Below are 16,458 nucleotides of genomic sequence, written 5' to 3' on the forward strand. Positions count from 1 at the left end.
AAGAAGTCGTTTTCAGATTGTGTAAGTGGTGCCAGACAGCAGGAATGAACACGAAACTCTCCTGCTAATGTCATTTACGAGAACAGCTTGTCACGGAGGTCGGAATAGAAGAAAATTACAGCTTCCCTCAGAAAAGTCCTCTTGCGTAAGAAATGTTACTGCGTCTTTGCGAAACAAAACCAGAACTAAAACTGCCGCTGCCCAGCGTGGTTTGGAGTAGAGAAAAACCTTTCTCAAAGTGGTAAAGCCACAGCTCCAGTCTCGTGTTTACTCCGTGACAACGGTATTGTGGGAAATCGTAACCCAATAGTCTCCGTGAATGCACGATAATTCCAATTCGATATTCCAGTGTATTCTAGATTCTAAATCGAAATACAATGATACATAGTTACTCTGAAATACGTTCAACTCGAGGTGACAACGTCCGTGTTAATACCACCTCCGGGTCACACTGCAATGCCCTTCAGAGGTGCAGGCACTCTCCTCTCGCGATTATAGCTGTGGTAAACATTTCGAAATGGATTCGCATTTTACGAATCGGGATTGATTGAGCTGTGGAGGTTTGTTCGGCATTCGGGTTAGTCCCGCACCGGTATGAATTTTCGTGTTTCGCAAACAGCGGCAGTCAATCCAGATCCGGAAAATACGAATACTTTCCGAAATAAATGTAAAACTGTTTCGCATCTAGATGAACTCACGAACGTTTTTACTACAGATATGTTTGTAGCGCCTACCAACTTGTGTATCGTGAAAAAATCAGAATAAATGGCGATTTCGGAAGTTTTTCATTAGCGTCTCACATATTATGCTTGTATATCTTCTGTATAAACGAGGTAACTTAACAATGAATCGTGAACACGGCAGGGTTGCTTATAATGTTGTAAAAGATAGCTGACATTTTAATTTCGCGAAGCACTATAGATGAAACTCGCATATCTACATTCGTTTAAGGTTGTCATAAGGCGTGAGCGGGCAGCTCAACCGGCTTCCACGTCGGAATCCTCCTTCGGGATATAAACTCAAAAGCCAGAATACTAGGGTGTGGTTGCCGTTTTGCTGAGAGGCGCAGAAGCAAATGCTCTGCCTGCGAGGCTGAAACACTGAGGGGACACACAGCCACTGCGAGAGAGCGGTCTGCCACCGGGGAGCGGCCGCCCGCCGCGGCCAGCCCGGGCTCCACAGAGGCCGGGACTTCCCCGGGCAGCTGGCGCAGTGCGGCCACACCCGCGGGAAAAAAGTACCTGTTGCTGTGGGGGAGAGGAGTGTGCGGCAGCGAGGCTGACGCGACGACGGAGCGCAGAATGGCCTTGGTGCCCCCAGATTACAGTTAGGGAAAATGGGAACAGATGTATCGAAACCGACACTTTTTAAAATAATTGTTTTTTGCACATTTTCTTCAGAACACACTCAACACAATGAAGAGGAGTACTTTTCAGCTGTGCGTGCAAATCTCAACACTTTCCATGAGACAATGCTGTCTTGAAATCACGGCAGCTTTCATCGTAATTGAAATAAGTGTACAATCCGTTTTAAATATATCAACTGAAGCTCTGTTTCGCTCATCCCTCAGTGTAATGTTCGTCATGGATAAAACTTTCTTCATGAATGCATTTGAAGAACATGTACTTTAAAACACTGCACAGTCTTGATGCGCCAATCATTTCTATAATGCAGACTCACCTCAGTAGTATTGTCACAGCAGCCAACTTTGCTCTCCTCAAGTGCTCGTTCCCTCCCCCAAAAGAAATGGGAAACCATATCATTATCTACACCAAGGAAATCAACAATGCCAAGTGATCCGTCTAATTTCAAAATATTTTGAAGCACAGGATTTTTCCAAGTGATATGCAGTCCATTAAGGACAGAAAGTTAGTCATAACAAAACGAACTATTTATTTCAGTATTTCACACGAACTTCATCTATATGTCTGCATTTTTCCAGTCGCGTTTGTCTTTGATCTGGGGTCTGGCCCTCAAATTTGTCTAGCAACTGTTGCACCATATAACAAAAAACGATAATTTATCCTACGTTCTACCTCCATTTTTATTTTCTCCATCACACGGTATATTTCACGAATTAAGTTTCCTTTTTTTTTCTTTTTTTTTTTGTTTTTACTTCAAAGTTGAGTACACCCTTCGAAAAAATGTCATTTCAGTTTAATAAGTCACAGCTGCAAAATACTAACGCGAATTCTTTACAGACGAATAGAGAAACTGGTAGGAGCCGACCTCAGGGAAGATCAGTTTAGATTCCGCAGAAATGTTGGAACACGTGAGGCAATACTGACCCTACGACTTATCTTAGAAGAAAGATTAAGGAAAGGCAAACCTACGTTTCTAGCATTTGTAGATTTAGAGAAAGCTTTTGACAATGTTGACTGGAATACTCTTTCAAATTCTGAAGGTGGCAGGGGTAAAATACAGGGAGCGAAAGGCTATTTACAATTTGTACAGAAAGTAGATGGCAGTTATAAGAGTCGAGGGACATGAAAGAGAAGCAGTGGTTGGGAAGGGAGTGAGACAGGGTTGTAGCCTGTTTCCGATGCTATTCAATCTGTATATTGAGCAAGCAGTAAAGGAAACAAAGAAGTTCGGAGTAGGTATTAATAGCCATGGAGAAGAAATAAAAACTTTGATGTTCGCCGATACATTGTAAATATGTCAGACAGCAAAGGACTTCGAAAAGCAGTTAAACGGAATGGACAGTGTCTTGAAAGGAGGATATAAGATGAAAATCAACAAAAGCAAAACTAGGATAATGGAATGTAGTCGAATTAAATCGGGTGATGTTGAGGGAATTAGATTAGGAAATGAGACACTAAAAGTAGTAAAGGAGTTTTGCTATTTGGGGAGCAAAATAACTGATGATGGTCGAAGTATAGAGGATATAAAATGTAGACTGACAATGGCAAGGAAAGCGTTTCTGAAGAAAAGTTAACATCGAGTATAGATTCAAGTGTCAGGAAGTCGTCAGTGAAAGTATTTGTATGGAGTGTAGCCATGTATGGAAGTGAAACATGGACAATAAATAGTTTAGACAAGAAGAGAATAGAAGCTTTTGAAATGTGGTGCTACAGAAGAATGTTGAAGATTAGGTGGGTAGATCACGTAACTAATGAGGAGGTATTGAATAGGATTGGGGAGAAGAGTTCATGGCACAACTTGACTAGAAGAAGGGTTCGGTTGGTAGGACATGTTCAGAGGCATCAAGGGATCACCAATTTAGTATTGGAGGGCAGCGTGGAGGGTAAAAATCGTAGAGGGAGACCAAGAGATGAATACACTAAGCAGATTCAGAAGGATGTAGGTTGCAGTAGGTACTGGGAGATGAAGAAGCTTGCACAGGATAGAGTAGCATGGAGAGCTGCATCAAACCAGTCTCAGGACTGAAGACCACAACAACAAGTTCAAGGAAAATTGAACATAAATTCCACTAAAATAAGTTGTATTCCTGAACACACTTTCTATGTCAGGCTTTAGGCTTAACTACCTTGAAGGTACATATCTCGACAAAGCATTGTATTTTGTATGAACAAATTGAAAGAACTCTTTCAACTTGGATAACCTTTAAGATGAATTTGATAAATAGTTGAAAGTCTTTATTACTAACATTTCAGTATCTGTTGACATAGCGTTCGTACCACATTTAAATCAATTATGGAGTATATGTGCGCAGCAATTTTATTTCACTCTCCCACGATTTTCCTTTTTTAAAGTGAACATAGTTCCTCTTGCCACAGTTTGCATTTGCATTTGCATTGTGTACAGTAAAACTTGAAACCTGGGGCAAACTCACCTTGTGTTTTGGAATCGGGAATTCTGTGCTTGCGCATGGAAGCAGCTTACATAAATTGGATAGCTTTTTTGATTGGGCTACCTTTGTTGGAAGCGTCATATAATGCCTCACATTTTGTTTTCCCACTCGTGATTTTACTTGCAGCTGTCGAATTCGGGCATGACTGAGAAGCCGGCCGGTGTGGCCGTGCGGTTCTAGGCGCTTCAGTCTGGAACTGCGTGACCGCTACGGTCGCAGGTCCGAATCCTGCCTCGGGCATGGATGTGTGTGATGTCCTTAGGTTAGTTAGGTTTAAGTAGTTCTAAGTTCTGTTGGACTGATGACCTCTGATGTTAAGTCCCATAGTGCTCAGAGCCATTTGAACCAATAACTGAGAAAAAAACTTTTACATTGCAGTGAGAGCTGACGTAGCTATGATGTTGTTTAACTGCGTGAAATGCGAATGTAAGCTCAGGCTAGTTATCTGTAAACGAAAAAGAAGCAATAGTAATAGCGTTTTTGTAATCGCCTAAGCAGGTCTATTATCACCTTGAAAATTAGAAATGTTTAATTAGCATTCAACTATTACATTCTTCTTGAAGTCTGAGGGTATTTCACCTATCTCATACATCTTGCTCACCAGATGGTAATGTTTTGTCAGGACTGGCTCTCCCAAGGCTGTCAGTAGTTCTAATGGAATGTTGTCTACTCCTGGGGCCTTGTTTCGACTTGGGCCTTTCAGTGCTCTATCAAACTCTTCATCTACATCCTCTTCCATTTCCATAATACTGTCCTCAAGTGCATCGCCCTTGTCTAGACCCTCTATATACTCCTTCCACCTTTCTGCTTTCCACTCTTTGCTTAGAACTGGGTTTCCATCTGAGCTCTTGATATTCATACAAGTGGCTCTCTTTTCTCCAAAGGTCTCTTTAATTTTCCTGTAGGCTGTATCTATCTTACCCCTAGTGAGATAAGCCTCTATATCATTACATTTGTCCTCTAGGCATCCCTGCTTAGCCATTTTGCACTTTGTGTCGATCTTATTTTTGAGACGTTTGTATTCCTTTTTACCTGCTTCATTTACTGCATTTTTATATTTTCTCCTTTCATCAATTAAATTCAATATTTCTTCTGTTACCCAAGGATTTCTACTAGTCCTCGTCTTTTTACCTACTTGATCCTCCGCTGCCTTCACTACTTCATCCCTCAGAGCTACTCATTCTTCTTCTACTGTACTTATTTCCCCCGTTCTTAATTGTTGCCTTGCGCTCTCCCTGAAGCTCTGTACAACCTCTGGTTCTCTCGGTTTATCCAGGTCCCATCTCCTCAAATTCCCACCTTTTTGCAGTTTCTTCAGTTTTAATCTACAGTTCATAACGAATAGATTGTGGTGAGTCCAAATCTGCCCCTGGAAATGTAGTAAAATGTAAAATCTGATTCCTAAATCTGTCTTACCATTATATAGTCTATCTGAAACCTGTCAGTATCTCCAGGGTTCTTCCATGTATACAACCGTCTTTCATGATTCTTGAACCAAGTGTTAGCTATGATTAAGCTACGCTCCGTGCAAAACTCTGCCAGGCGGCTTCCTCTTTCATTTCCTAGCCCCAATCCATATTTACCTACTGTGTTTCCTTCTCTCCCTTTTCCTACTTTCGAATTCCGATCACCCATGATTACTAAATTTTCGTCTCCCTTCCCTACCTGAATAATTTCTTTTATCTCATCATACATTTCATCAATTTCTTCATCTGCAGAGCTAGTTGGCATGTAAACTTGTACTACTGTAGTAGGCGTGGCCTTCGTGTCTATCTTGGCCACAATAATGCGTTCGCTATGCTGTTTGTAGTAGCTTACCCGCATTCCTCTATTTTTTTTTTATTCATTATTAAACCTACTCCTGCATTACCCATATTTGATTTTGTATTTATAACCCTGTATTCACCTGACCAAAAATCTTGTTCCTCTTGCCACCGAACTTCACTAATTCCCACTATATCTAACTTTAACCTATCCATTTCCCTTTTTAAATTTAACCTACCTGCCCGATTAATGGATCTGAGATTCCACGCTCCGATCCGTAGAATGCCAGTTTTCTTTCTCCTTATAACGCCGTCCTCTTGAGTAGTCCCCGCCCGGAAATCCGAATGGGGGACTATTTTACCTCCGGAATATTTTACCCAAAAGGACGGCATCATCATTTAACCATACAGTAAAGCTGCATGCCCCCGGGAAAAATTACGGCTGTAGTTTCCCCTTGCTTTCAGCCGTTTGCAGTACCAGCACAGCAAGGCCGTTTTGGTTAGTGTTGAAAGGCGAGTTCAGTGAATCATCCATACTGTTGCCCCTGCAACTACTGAAAAGGCTGCTGCCTCTCTTCAGGAACCGCACGTTTGTCTGGCCTCTCAACAGATACCCCTCCGTTGTGGTTGCACCCACGATACGGCCATCTGTATCGCTGAGGCACTCAACGGCAAGGTCCATGGTTCATGGGGGGGATCTTATTACTAAGTTACGTTAAACGAAACTTTTAAGATATTCAAACGTATTAACAGCCACCAACGTTTTTCTTAACCACGCTTCAGCTACGTAGTTTTTATTTCAAACATCGTGTGCAGTCACGGGCCCTGCAGCGTTGTGCTCCCACTGTCGCGCAGTACGAAAATGGCCGAGGCCGCTTCCTGTTGCGTGGTGAGGCGCGCGCGTGGAACACGGGTAAAAAGTGCCGATAAATTGGCTGTTCTTGCTGTTTGCCATAAATTCACAGAGATAATCGGCTTTGAAGTTTTCCGAGGGACTGTCACATAACTACAACGTAACTAAAAGTGAATGTACAGCGGAGTTGGTTATTTATTGCAATACATGGTTCACTGGTTCAAGTACTGCGCCTCGGGCATGTTTGCCTCGTTCAGTTTGAATTACCTGCATCTCGTATTTGTAAAATTCATCATTTTTTATGAATAATGCACAACTTATTGTTTTTAACTGCATATTGCACGCGAAATTTCATTTCAATTATAAATTCTCAACTATCGATATTTTATGAAAGGCAGTTTACAAATTAGGAAAACATAACAATTTAATTATTCTGTGCAAAAATGAAAAGCTAAATACTCCTTATTTGCACGGTGCCCGTTGTTCTATGCCACAGATGTGTGTCGTAGAAACATGAATAACACTCATTTTCACAGCATCGCGCACAGCATACAAATGCTGCATTTCTTACTGTGCCATTACAGTATGAACCCAACAGAACTGACCTGGAGCCGAGTGAAGTTATTTGGCCCCAGAAATGAAAAGACTGTTAAGCTCCCAGACGTACTGGAACTAACGCACGCAGCTCTTTCACCGGATCGGCCCGCGCAGAGCCAGCGTGAAATTGTGCAGACTTTGAGCTGTAATATCTCGGGCAATCGCTTTTGTAAAGAAATAAAATTTGGCCTGCCATCTTGGACAACTTCATGCGTTCTCCTAAGAACAATAATGAAAAGAACTTTACGAGCCATATTCAGCCAGAAAATTGTAGGTAAATCGGCCAAAAAATTAGGCACCCGAAAAAAATTGTTTGGCTTCTTGCATCTCCTGAACTAATTCTATGACGAACGTGAAACTTGGCATGTAGTAACCTAACAACAAAAGGTTCTTAAATACAAAGTTACATTTCCAAAGCACTTTTCAGTACTGAATGAATTAAGCAAAGAATTGAGGATTTCGTAAAAACGTCAAAAATGCGGTATTTTCATTCCGATTTTGCTAAAAATATAACTGTGCTCCATAGAACATACCAAGCTGTACAACTGGAATGAAAGTTAGGCGCGAAAATCATGCCCGAAAACAATGTAAACTTCGGGTTAGCATGTCTAGTAGTGTGAACGCATGATGAAAATGAAATTTAGAGTGCAATAGATTGACTGCACAACGATAAGGAATAACAATTTTTATTCCTCTACTATTTTCCAATAATCCACAAATTAGTCAAAAATATGTTGATTTTCATGAAAAGATGAAAGCAATGTGTATTACACTCCTTTTTCAAATACCGTTTTCTGTTAATGATTCAAAGCCATTCTCATTCGAAGAACAAATTTTAAGCTCCCCATCCTCCCCAGAACAAAGAGTTTAATTTTCAGTATTGACCGACAACAGAGGCAAAGTAGCAAGAAAAATCACACTGAGAAAACAGTTTTGACTTTGGCGTGTTGTTTCTCGTTGATCGAAGCCGTTTAAATCAGTTATGGAAAACGTGTTTTGTTGTACAAGTAGACCAAGTGTGATATACATTTGTACTGTTAAGGATGAAGGAATATGTGTCCATGTTACGTGTTAATAATTTAAATGTACCGTATGCAGATTAATGGAAGGGTTTTGTTATACTGCCGCAATGTACTCGGCGTAATTACATTTTCCACAGTACAGATATTGCGCCATCTCAATCACCAATGGGTCCGTTCATTTGCCAGTAAACTGCTACATATGAAGTCAGGCTTCGTTTAAATAATTTTACACTTGTTGCATCTACCGGGCTTTGGCGGAGATAAAAATAGGTTTATATTTCTTACATTTTTGCCTTTTTTTTTAGTGATTAATTCAGAAGTGTGAATAAATTTTCTCAGATTTAGTTCCGAATGATGAGTAATGCTTCTTTGTATGATTAGTCTCAAACCAGGGTGCAACGCGTAATGGAACGTCGCAAGTTTTGCATCAGTCTCTAATTTCCGGCGCACTTACTGTTCCGTGCAAACTGCGCATTAGCGTACTTTCCTGCGAATGTTCACTCACGACAGCCGGGAAATGCCTCCGTGTGAATCGCAGAGGATTCTCGTCATCGCAGTACCTTCCCCTACGAGCTTTCCTCCGCTCTGTAGCATATTTTTCTGCCATCTCCCTTACGAGAGAAAGGTGGAACTCTGCTGGTGCCAGTTTTCGACCTGTTACCACCGGTGGAGAGCATGAACATTTAGAATGCACAAATCCAGAATGTGAAAAAAATTCTTCTTACACCATTTACGCCCTGATTCCACTGTGCTCGGTTAAATGTCACAACGGTCAGCTGCACCCATACTCGAATTGTTCTCTACAATACATTGCGGTTTCTCTATTTTTTCGTCAGTATTTGTCAGTCTTCTGTTTCAACCATTCGTGTTGTGTGACTTGCGGTCATCATGTACACGTCTCTCGTATCGCACCACTTGATAGCAAGGACCTTGTCAGTGGACCTAAACTCAGTTTCTCCTCGTTTTAATTTCGTCTGCAGTTTTGGCATGTTAGGCCTGTTCTCACGAACTGTGCCACATGCGGCTGTACCATGATGTGAAGCCAGAGGAACAGGCCCGGCTGCAGTACCAGCCAGTCATTGACATACAGAATATGACCCTGTTCCAAATATAAAATACACCCACTGTGACAGTTACACAGTCCGAATGTCTTTGTTCCGAATCTACTTCGCTTGGTTGGAATAACTTGCTTAGAAGATATTCGTCCTTCGAACAGCAAGAGACTTTCGTCTATACAAATCTTGTGATGTGGGCGACATGAATTAACGAAATGTCTTACGAACTTTGCCAACACTAGTCCTAATTTATAATGGACTGTCGCTTCCAGTACTCGCAGAGTTATCACTGAAGTGTAAGATTCTCAGAAGTAGACAAAAACGGTCTCGGGACATAATTTCGCTGAAAACTGGTGTGTTCAAAAGTGTATCTCTGGACCAATAATCAGTTAATTTTAACTTCTTAACTTGCGCCATTAGAAGGCAAACAGCAACAAAACGATACATCTCCTCAAATCCAGTGTCTTTCCATTTTGACAGTCGAGAATTGACAAAAAAATGGTTCAAATGGCTCTGAGCACTATGGCACTTAACATGCCGAACGGACCACTCAGGATTGGCATCACGTTCTCTTCACCGATGAGTGTCGCATATGCCTTCAATCAGACTGTCGCCTGAGACGTGTATGGAGGCAAACCTGTCAGTCTGAACGACGTATGCCGCTGGTGGACACGGAAGGCGCCGTAACTGCTGAGAGATACGTGAATGCCTTCCTCCGACCGATAGTGCAACCATATCGGTAGCATATTGGCGAGGCATTCGTCTTGGTGGACGACAATTCGCGCCCCCATCGTGCAGATATTGTGAATGACTTCCATCAGGATAACGACATCGCTCGACTAGTGGCGAGCACGTTCTCCAGTCATGAACCCTACCAAACTTGCCTGGGACAGACTGAAAAGGGCTGTTTATGGACGACGTAACCCACCAACCACTGTGACGGATCTACGCCGAATCGCCATAGAGGAGTGGGACAATCTGGGCCAACAGTGCCTTGATGAACTTGTGGATAGTATGCCACGACGAATACAGGCATCCATCAATGCAAGAGGACGTACTACTGGGTATTGGAGGTATTACAGTCTGGACCACCACCTCTGAAGATCTCGCTGTGCGGTGGTACATCATGCAACGTGTGGCTTTCATGAGCAATAAAAAGGCCGGACATGAGGTTCATGTTGCTGTCTACTCCATTTTTCTGTACAGGTTCCGGAACTCGTGGAACCCAGGTGAGGCAAGACTACTTTTGGTGTGTGTGTGTGTGTGTGTGTGTGTGTGTGTGTGTGTGTGTGTGCACTTCAAATAACTGACATCGGCAGTTGAATCAAGATTATGTCGTGAGATTAACGATTCTTCCCTTTAACTTTTATTGAAGTTAGAATTTCGCCTCGTGTAGGTTTTTCAGAGGCATTTATTATACAGAGAAACTTACTACCAAAAAGTCTGTGGCAAAAAAGTCAGTAGAATGGGGAAGCAGTCAAAGTAGCAAATTTTTACATTTTATTTATATGATTAATTTCGGGCCGAGACCCATTTTCGAATCATAGCATTTACGAACATATCAAAAATGTTCGTAGTACATTTTTGAAACGTTCGGAAATCCCATTTCCGATTGTTACGACGATTTCAAATTGGGTGTCGGCCCGAAACTGGTCATCGAATGAATAAAAAGTAAAAATTTGCAACATGGACTGGTTTTTTATGCTACTGATGAATAGTAGTTGTTGCCCTGAGGTACTGCAACATGCTGGAAGCTCGCAAAAGAAAATGTGTTTGTAAGGTGCAGTAGCTGCTGTTAATTTTTTCCAGAGGAAATCTGTTTCTCACACGTAAAACACTCCAGAATGATTGCAGCTTGCCGTACTTCAGACATTTGGTGGGTGATTTGGTACATTTGGTGGGTGATTTGGTAAATGTAATCGATACCTCTTGACTAGCTTTTTCCACTCAACTGGTTAGTCATTCGACGTCTCTTCACGGATATGGGTTCTGACTTTGAGACACGAACAGGTTTTAAGCAGTCCTTTAAGGACTGCATGGTTTTCGAAGGTTGGTGGTTTGAGTGGGGAAGCAGAGCCACTTTGCCGGAGGACAGGAGAATCTTGCGTGTGACTTTTTCGGCAGGAAGGGCGTCCTGGTTTTTAGCCGGGCGAAGTGTCTCATATGTTACCTACAATGCAATAGTGTTGCACAATCGCAGTTCCCCGACTAAGTGCATAATGAAACTCATCGTATGTGTCAGTATGGGCACTGACTCTGTTGTGAGTAATTCTGCCCATTGATCACTTCAAGATGTCTGCATACAGGGAAAAAAAAAACCAAATGACGAAAACCGACGTTTGGTAGACACACAGCCGTCAATTTATGTAGCCTCACAGTTGCACTTGTGTGCGCTGGTGACGTGATGACGTTCAGAGGGAGCACATGGTCGTAATAAGGACTGGAAAAGCCACACTATGGGTTTCTTCCAGTATTTAACGACCGTTAAGTTCTAAATGTTCCTTTCAGCTCTGCAGGAAGTTTCAGTACAGTAATGCAAAGTCTATAGTTACCGCAGAAGGATGATATATTGCTCATAATTACGGACTCGTTATGTATTACCTGAGTTGTTTACGTGTGAGAGCAGCAAGGCCCTTGTATTTACTGGATAAACCAATCAGTTAGTCTTTTAAAGGGTAGTGTGATTCTTCCTCCTCCCAAACTGAGTCTCACTTACCTACACCCTTGAAATGACTGAAGTGCATGGCAGTGGGTACATCCATCGTATCACTTACTAGGAGTTTCTCATGGTCCATTCACGTTCAGGGGTGTGTGAAGAATCATTAAAGTGCCTCTGTGTGTCTGCAGTAATCAGTCAAAACAGGTCTTCGTGATCTGTGCGAGAACCATACGAATGGAGCTGTGATGTATTCGCAGAGTCAGGATTTGACGTTGGTTCTACAGACTTTCTAAATGTGGTTTTGTGGAATATTGTCTCCTCCAGAAATAACCTGCACTCAGTGCAGTCCTTAGCTCCTCGAAAAGCACGCAGAATGGCAAAATTCTGGGCTGATTTAACAATTGCGGCATTCCAATAAACCTTGAAAACAAAAGTCAGTGAAATCACTCACCCAGACCCAGTATAGAAACATTCCTATAATGCATATTATAATCTGCACGAAACACGCCGCGCAGTGTTTGTGTACGAAATAAAATGTTCACATGCGAGTATCTCCTAAAATAAATCACTCTCAAATCTCGAGCGTTCACAAAATATTCAGTTCTGTAGTCGCTCTTTGTCAACGGCAAGAGAATAATAAAAACGCGCAAATTTCTTTATTTTGGAATAAATTTGATCAGCGCGATTTAACACAGGCGTTTACCAGAAGATGGCTCCCGAACGACTTAATCGACTCCTATATGGGAGGCACAAAGCCATACTCGTACGCACGGGATATGCTTAATTCCTATCGGCTAATATATTAAACAGCCAACCAAGTCATTTCGACCACTTGTATACTCAGGTATTTTCAATGTCAGCCAATCAGATTACTGCAGGTAATTTAGACAAGAAATCACGTAATTCCGAAACTAAATAATGAAGACAAAATTAGATTCCATTCCGCAACATAAATTACTTACAAATTTAATACTCAACTCCCTTCTGGCTGCCTTTTACAAAACCAAACTAAGTCGGACATACGTCACAAATTCCACTATTGTACAAGAAATGTTCTCACACATACATTTACTTAATTTCCATAAAATTTCAACGTATCTCCTCAGACCCTGCAAAACACTTAAATAACCCAAACACAATGAAATAATAATTTTCCAGAGTACTTTTTATTTAGTCAGAAATCTGTGGTAATGAAACGAAGGAAGATTCCAGACAACTAGAACTTGTGGACGTGTACTTCTGGTTGTAGTTTCAGTTGATGCTATACATGAATCCATCACAGTCGTCCCTTAGGTAAAAATTTATATCTTCGAAAGTACTCAAGTTGTTCACTTGAAATCAGCTGTGTCAGCTTGAGACTCTGTGGAAGCTCAGTGTAAACTACTGTCGCATTGCGAGTGTCACAATAAAGTAGAACACTACACCACTGATCTCGGGATACATTAAACATTTATAAGACAATGACGTCTGATTCTTAGACGAGGAACATATCAATGCTCGAAGACTGTATGGAAATGTAAACCGCTTTACAGCTTTTACCGCTTCGTTTATTTACATGCAGCACCACTTGGATGTAGGAAAATACGGTAACAACACCTTTAAACAACAGTAAAAAGTCGTTCATTATGCGATTACAACGCCAGTGTCAAGAGTCTTGAGCCTATAACATTGAGTGCATACTTGGTATGGGGAGGCGAAAAAAACCGCAAAGCGATATAAAACGCAAGCAAATGTACAGCTAACTAACGAGGGGTGGGGAAGGAAGACTCGGGTTGGTCGGGTGGCTTCCAGAAGCCTGCAGTGTACGTGTTGGCCTGCGACCCTGTGTTGACGTCCGGCGCTACGCTCTGTTCAGCACTGCCTCGGCGTCTCGATCCACGTCGAGCTGGCGTGACAGAAGCCTTGGGACGAATCCTTAGGCGCTCTCCCGGCACCGTAACGGTCCGGCAGACCTCTTACGCTGGTGGAATGGAGGTGCTAATTCGGGACGATTCGGAAAAAGTGGACGCCGTGCTCGCGAAACCCACTTGTCTGAATTTCGGAAACCAGTTTACACTGTAGGGTGTGGAACTACTTCACTGACTCCGTCGTTTGCCCCCTCATACGACCATGAGAGTCAAGAGTGATGTCGTAGCTGTGATAGAGCTTACTTTGGTTTAACCGTGACGTATCTGTCGTCTAATAAGTATCCGAACGTTCTGTGGGGCAAAGATGCTATACAAACACATCCACGCCAAAAGGAGATGCAACTGTATATTTGTGCGAAAGTTCCACAACACATGCTCTGGAAATGGAGGCAACGAGTTTCATTCCTAAACTGCTCAACCTGGAAATACCTTGGTACACCGTAGCTTGCAACATTCGGATAAAATGGCGACATGATTTATGATTGTATTATGCAGCATTCTTTACCACGGAGGTGGGCGCTGCATCTTTTTCTGAAGAAAGAAGACGCAGGTATCAATCTGTTCAAAGGAGAGTTAAACATACCAATGAATTTAGACTAGTGGTTCAAAACCGCTCAAATGGCTCTGACCTCCATGGGACTTAACATCGGAGGTCATCAGTCCAATAGAACCTAGAACTACTTAAACCTAACTAACCTAAGGACATCACACACACCCATGCCCGAGGCAGGATTTGAACCTGTGACCGTAGCAGGCGCGTGGTTCCGGATTGAAGCGCCTAGAACCACTCGGCCACGGTGGCCGGTCAAGTTTAATCGTGCCTACCCTGAGACATTCACCGAGGAAACTGATTTCTGCATTACATGTACATTGCTTCTGATCAGGTGTCACGGATGTGAGGAACTTGAGATAAGGAGGAAGAAAATTTTTCCTAGTTAGAGGTGCCACCAACTTGGATTTAAATATAAGTCGTGTAACTTTATGGCTGAAACAAGTTTGTTGCTTTGCCAATATTTTTGCTATGACATAAATAAACCATCTTTTGACTGAGAACGATAACATTTTTAGAAGGTGAAAGCAGTCTATCGTAGCACCGCGCTGGTAGTCACAAACCTTAGGTGATCACGAAGCAGTACGGACCCTTGTCATTTGAAGGAAACTGGTGACGCTGCAATTGATTTAGGGTGGACAACACTTTCACAGCTGCTGTTTCATACAGGTATGCATGCGCCTCGTACAAGTGTTGAGGGTGCAGTGTGAGGGCTGCTCAGTGGCACTGTGTTTCAGGACCACCCACCATGTCGGCAGTTACGGAGGTTCAGAACACCACAACCGAGGCCCTGGCCGCCCTGCTAGACGGGGGTGACGGCTCCCTAGTGACGCTGGTGGCGGGCGAGACGAGGGTGGCGGCTCACAGGGCCGTGTTGGCAGCCGCGAGCCCTGTGTTCGCAGCGATGTTCGCGCACGACATGCTGGAGGCCAGCTGCGGCCAGGTGAGCATCGACGACGTGGAGGGCCCGGTGCTGAGGCTCCTGGTGGCCTACACGTATACCCTGCAGGCCCCCCAGCTGCCCGACACGGCCGCCCAGCTGCTGGCAGTGGCCGACAAGTACGGCTTGTCGGCCCTGAAGGCTGCCTGCGAGCGGCAGCTGATCTCGCAGTTGGCCGTCGAGACCGCAGCGGCGACGGCCGTCACGGCAGTGAGGCACTCGTGCCCGGACGCCGCCAGGGCTGCCGTCGCCTTCATAAAGGACCACCTGCAGGTGATGGCCACGCGGGGCTGGGCGGACGCTGTGCTCGAGTACCCGCAAGAAGTCATTGAAGTCAGCAGTATGCTCGGTGAGCCACCAGCAGAAGCCAGGTAAGCACGATTCCCTTTTTGGCAGCGCTAGTGTGAATGACGTCGTCCTTGCTTTGTTCGTCATGGGTTTCTTTGCTGCCCATGTTGCGTAACACCTTAACTTGATCTAATTACTGATCATCGGTCACGATGCTAAGTCTCTCGCTGTTTTCAGTTCTACTGCTTCTATCAATTTCGCCTTTCTCTGATTTACTCTGATTCCCTGTTCTGTACTCATTAGACTGTTCGTTCCATTCAGCAAACCCTGTAATTCTTCTTCAGTCACTGAGGGAATCAGTCATCAACAAATCTTATATCATTTCACCCTGAATTTTAATTCCACTCTTCAATCTTTCCTTTATTTCCGTCATCGCTTCTTCGGTATATAGATTGAACAGTAGAGGCGAAAGATTACATCCCTGTCTGACACCCTTTTTAACCCGAATACTTCGCTCTTGGTCTTCCACTGTTAATTTACCTTCTTGTCTCTTGTACATATTGCAAATTACTCTTCTCCTCTGCCTTACCCGTATTTTTCTCAGAATTTCTAACATCTTGCAACATTTGATATTGCCGAACGCTTTCGCCAGGACCACAAATCCTATGAACGTTAAGAACGTCAATTTTCTTTTCCGTTCTCCTGTGTATTATCCTTCTTAGCAACTGGGTTGCTTGAGCTGTTAAGCTGATTGTGCGATAATTCTCACACTTCTCTGCTCTTGCAGTCTTCCAAATCGTGCAGATTATATTTCTCTCAAAGTCAGATTGTGTATTGCCAGACTCATACATTCTACACAACAGTGAGAATAGACCTTTTGCCACCTCCTCCAATGATTTTAGAACTTCTGATTGAATGTTGTCTATACCTTATGCCTTCTTTGATCTTAAATTTTCCAAAGCGCTTTTAAATTCTCATTCTAATCACCAATATTTTCCATACCGACTCCT

General features: G+C 43.0%; 1 protein-coding gene across 1 annotated transcript in view; it reads left to right on the forward strand.

Moving 5' to 3' along the window:
• LOC124553386 (ankyrin-1-like) overlaps positions 1–16,458 on the forward strand; it is a 71,230-nt gene that overhangs the window by 34,249 nt on the left and 20,523 nt on the right. The window contains exon 2 of the mRNA XM_047127256.1: positions 14,958–15,531. Within this exon, the coding sequence (XP_046983212.1) occupies positions 14,969–15,531 (563 nt within the window). The 5' untranslated portion in view covers positions 14,958–14,968. The remainder of the gene's footprint in view (positions 1–14,957; positions 15,532–16,458) is intronic.

The sequence above is a fragment of the Schistocerca americana genome, chromosome 11 (genome assembly GCF_021461395.2).
Source record: "Schistocerca americana isolate TAMUIC-IGC-003095 chromosome 11, iqSchAmer2.1, whole genome shotgun sequence".
NCBI classification, from domain to species: domain Eukaryota; kingdom Metazoa; phylum Arthropoda; class Insecta; order Orthoptera; family Acrididae; genus Schistocerca; species Schistocerca americana.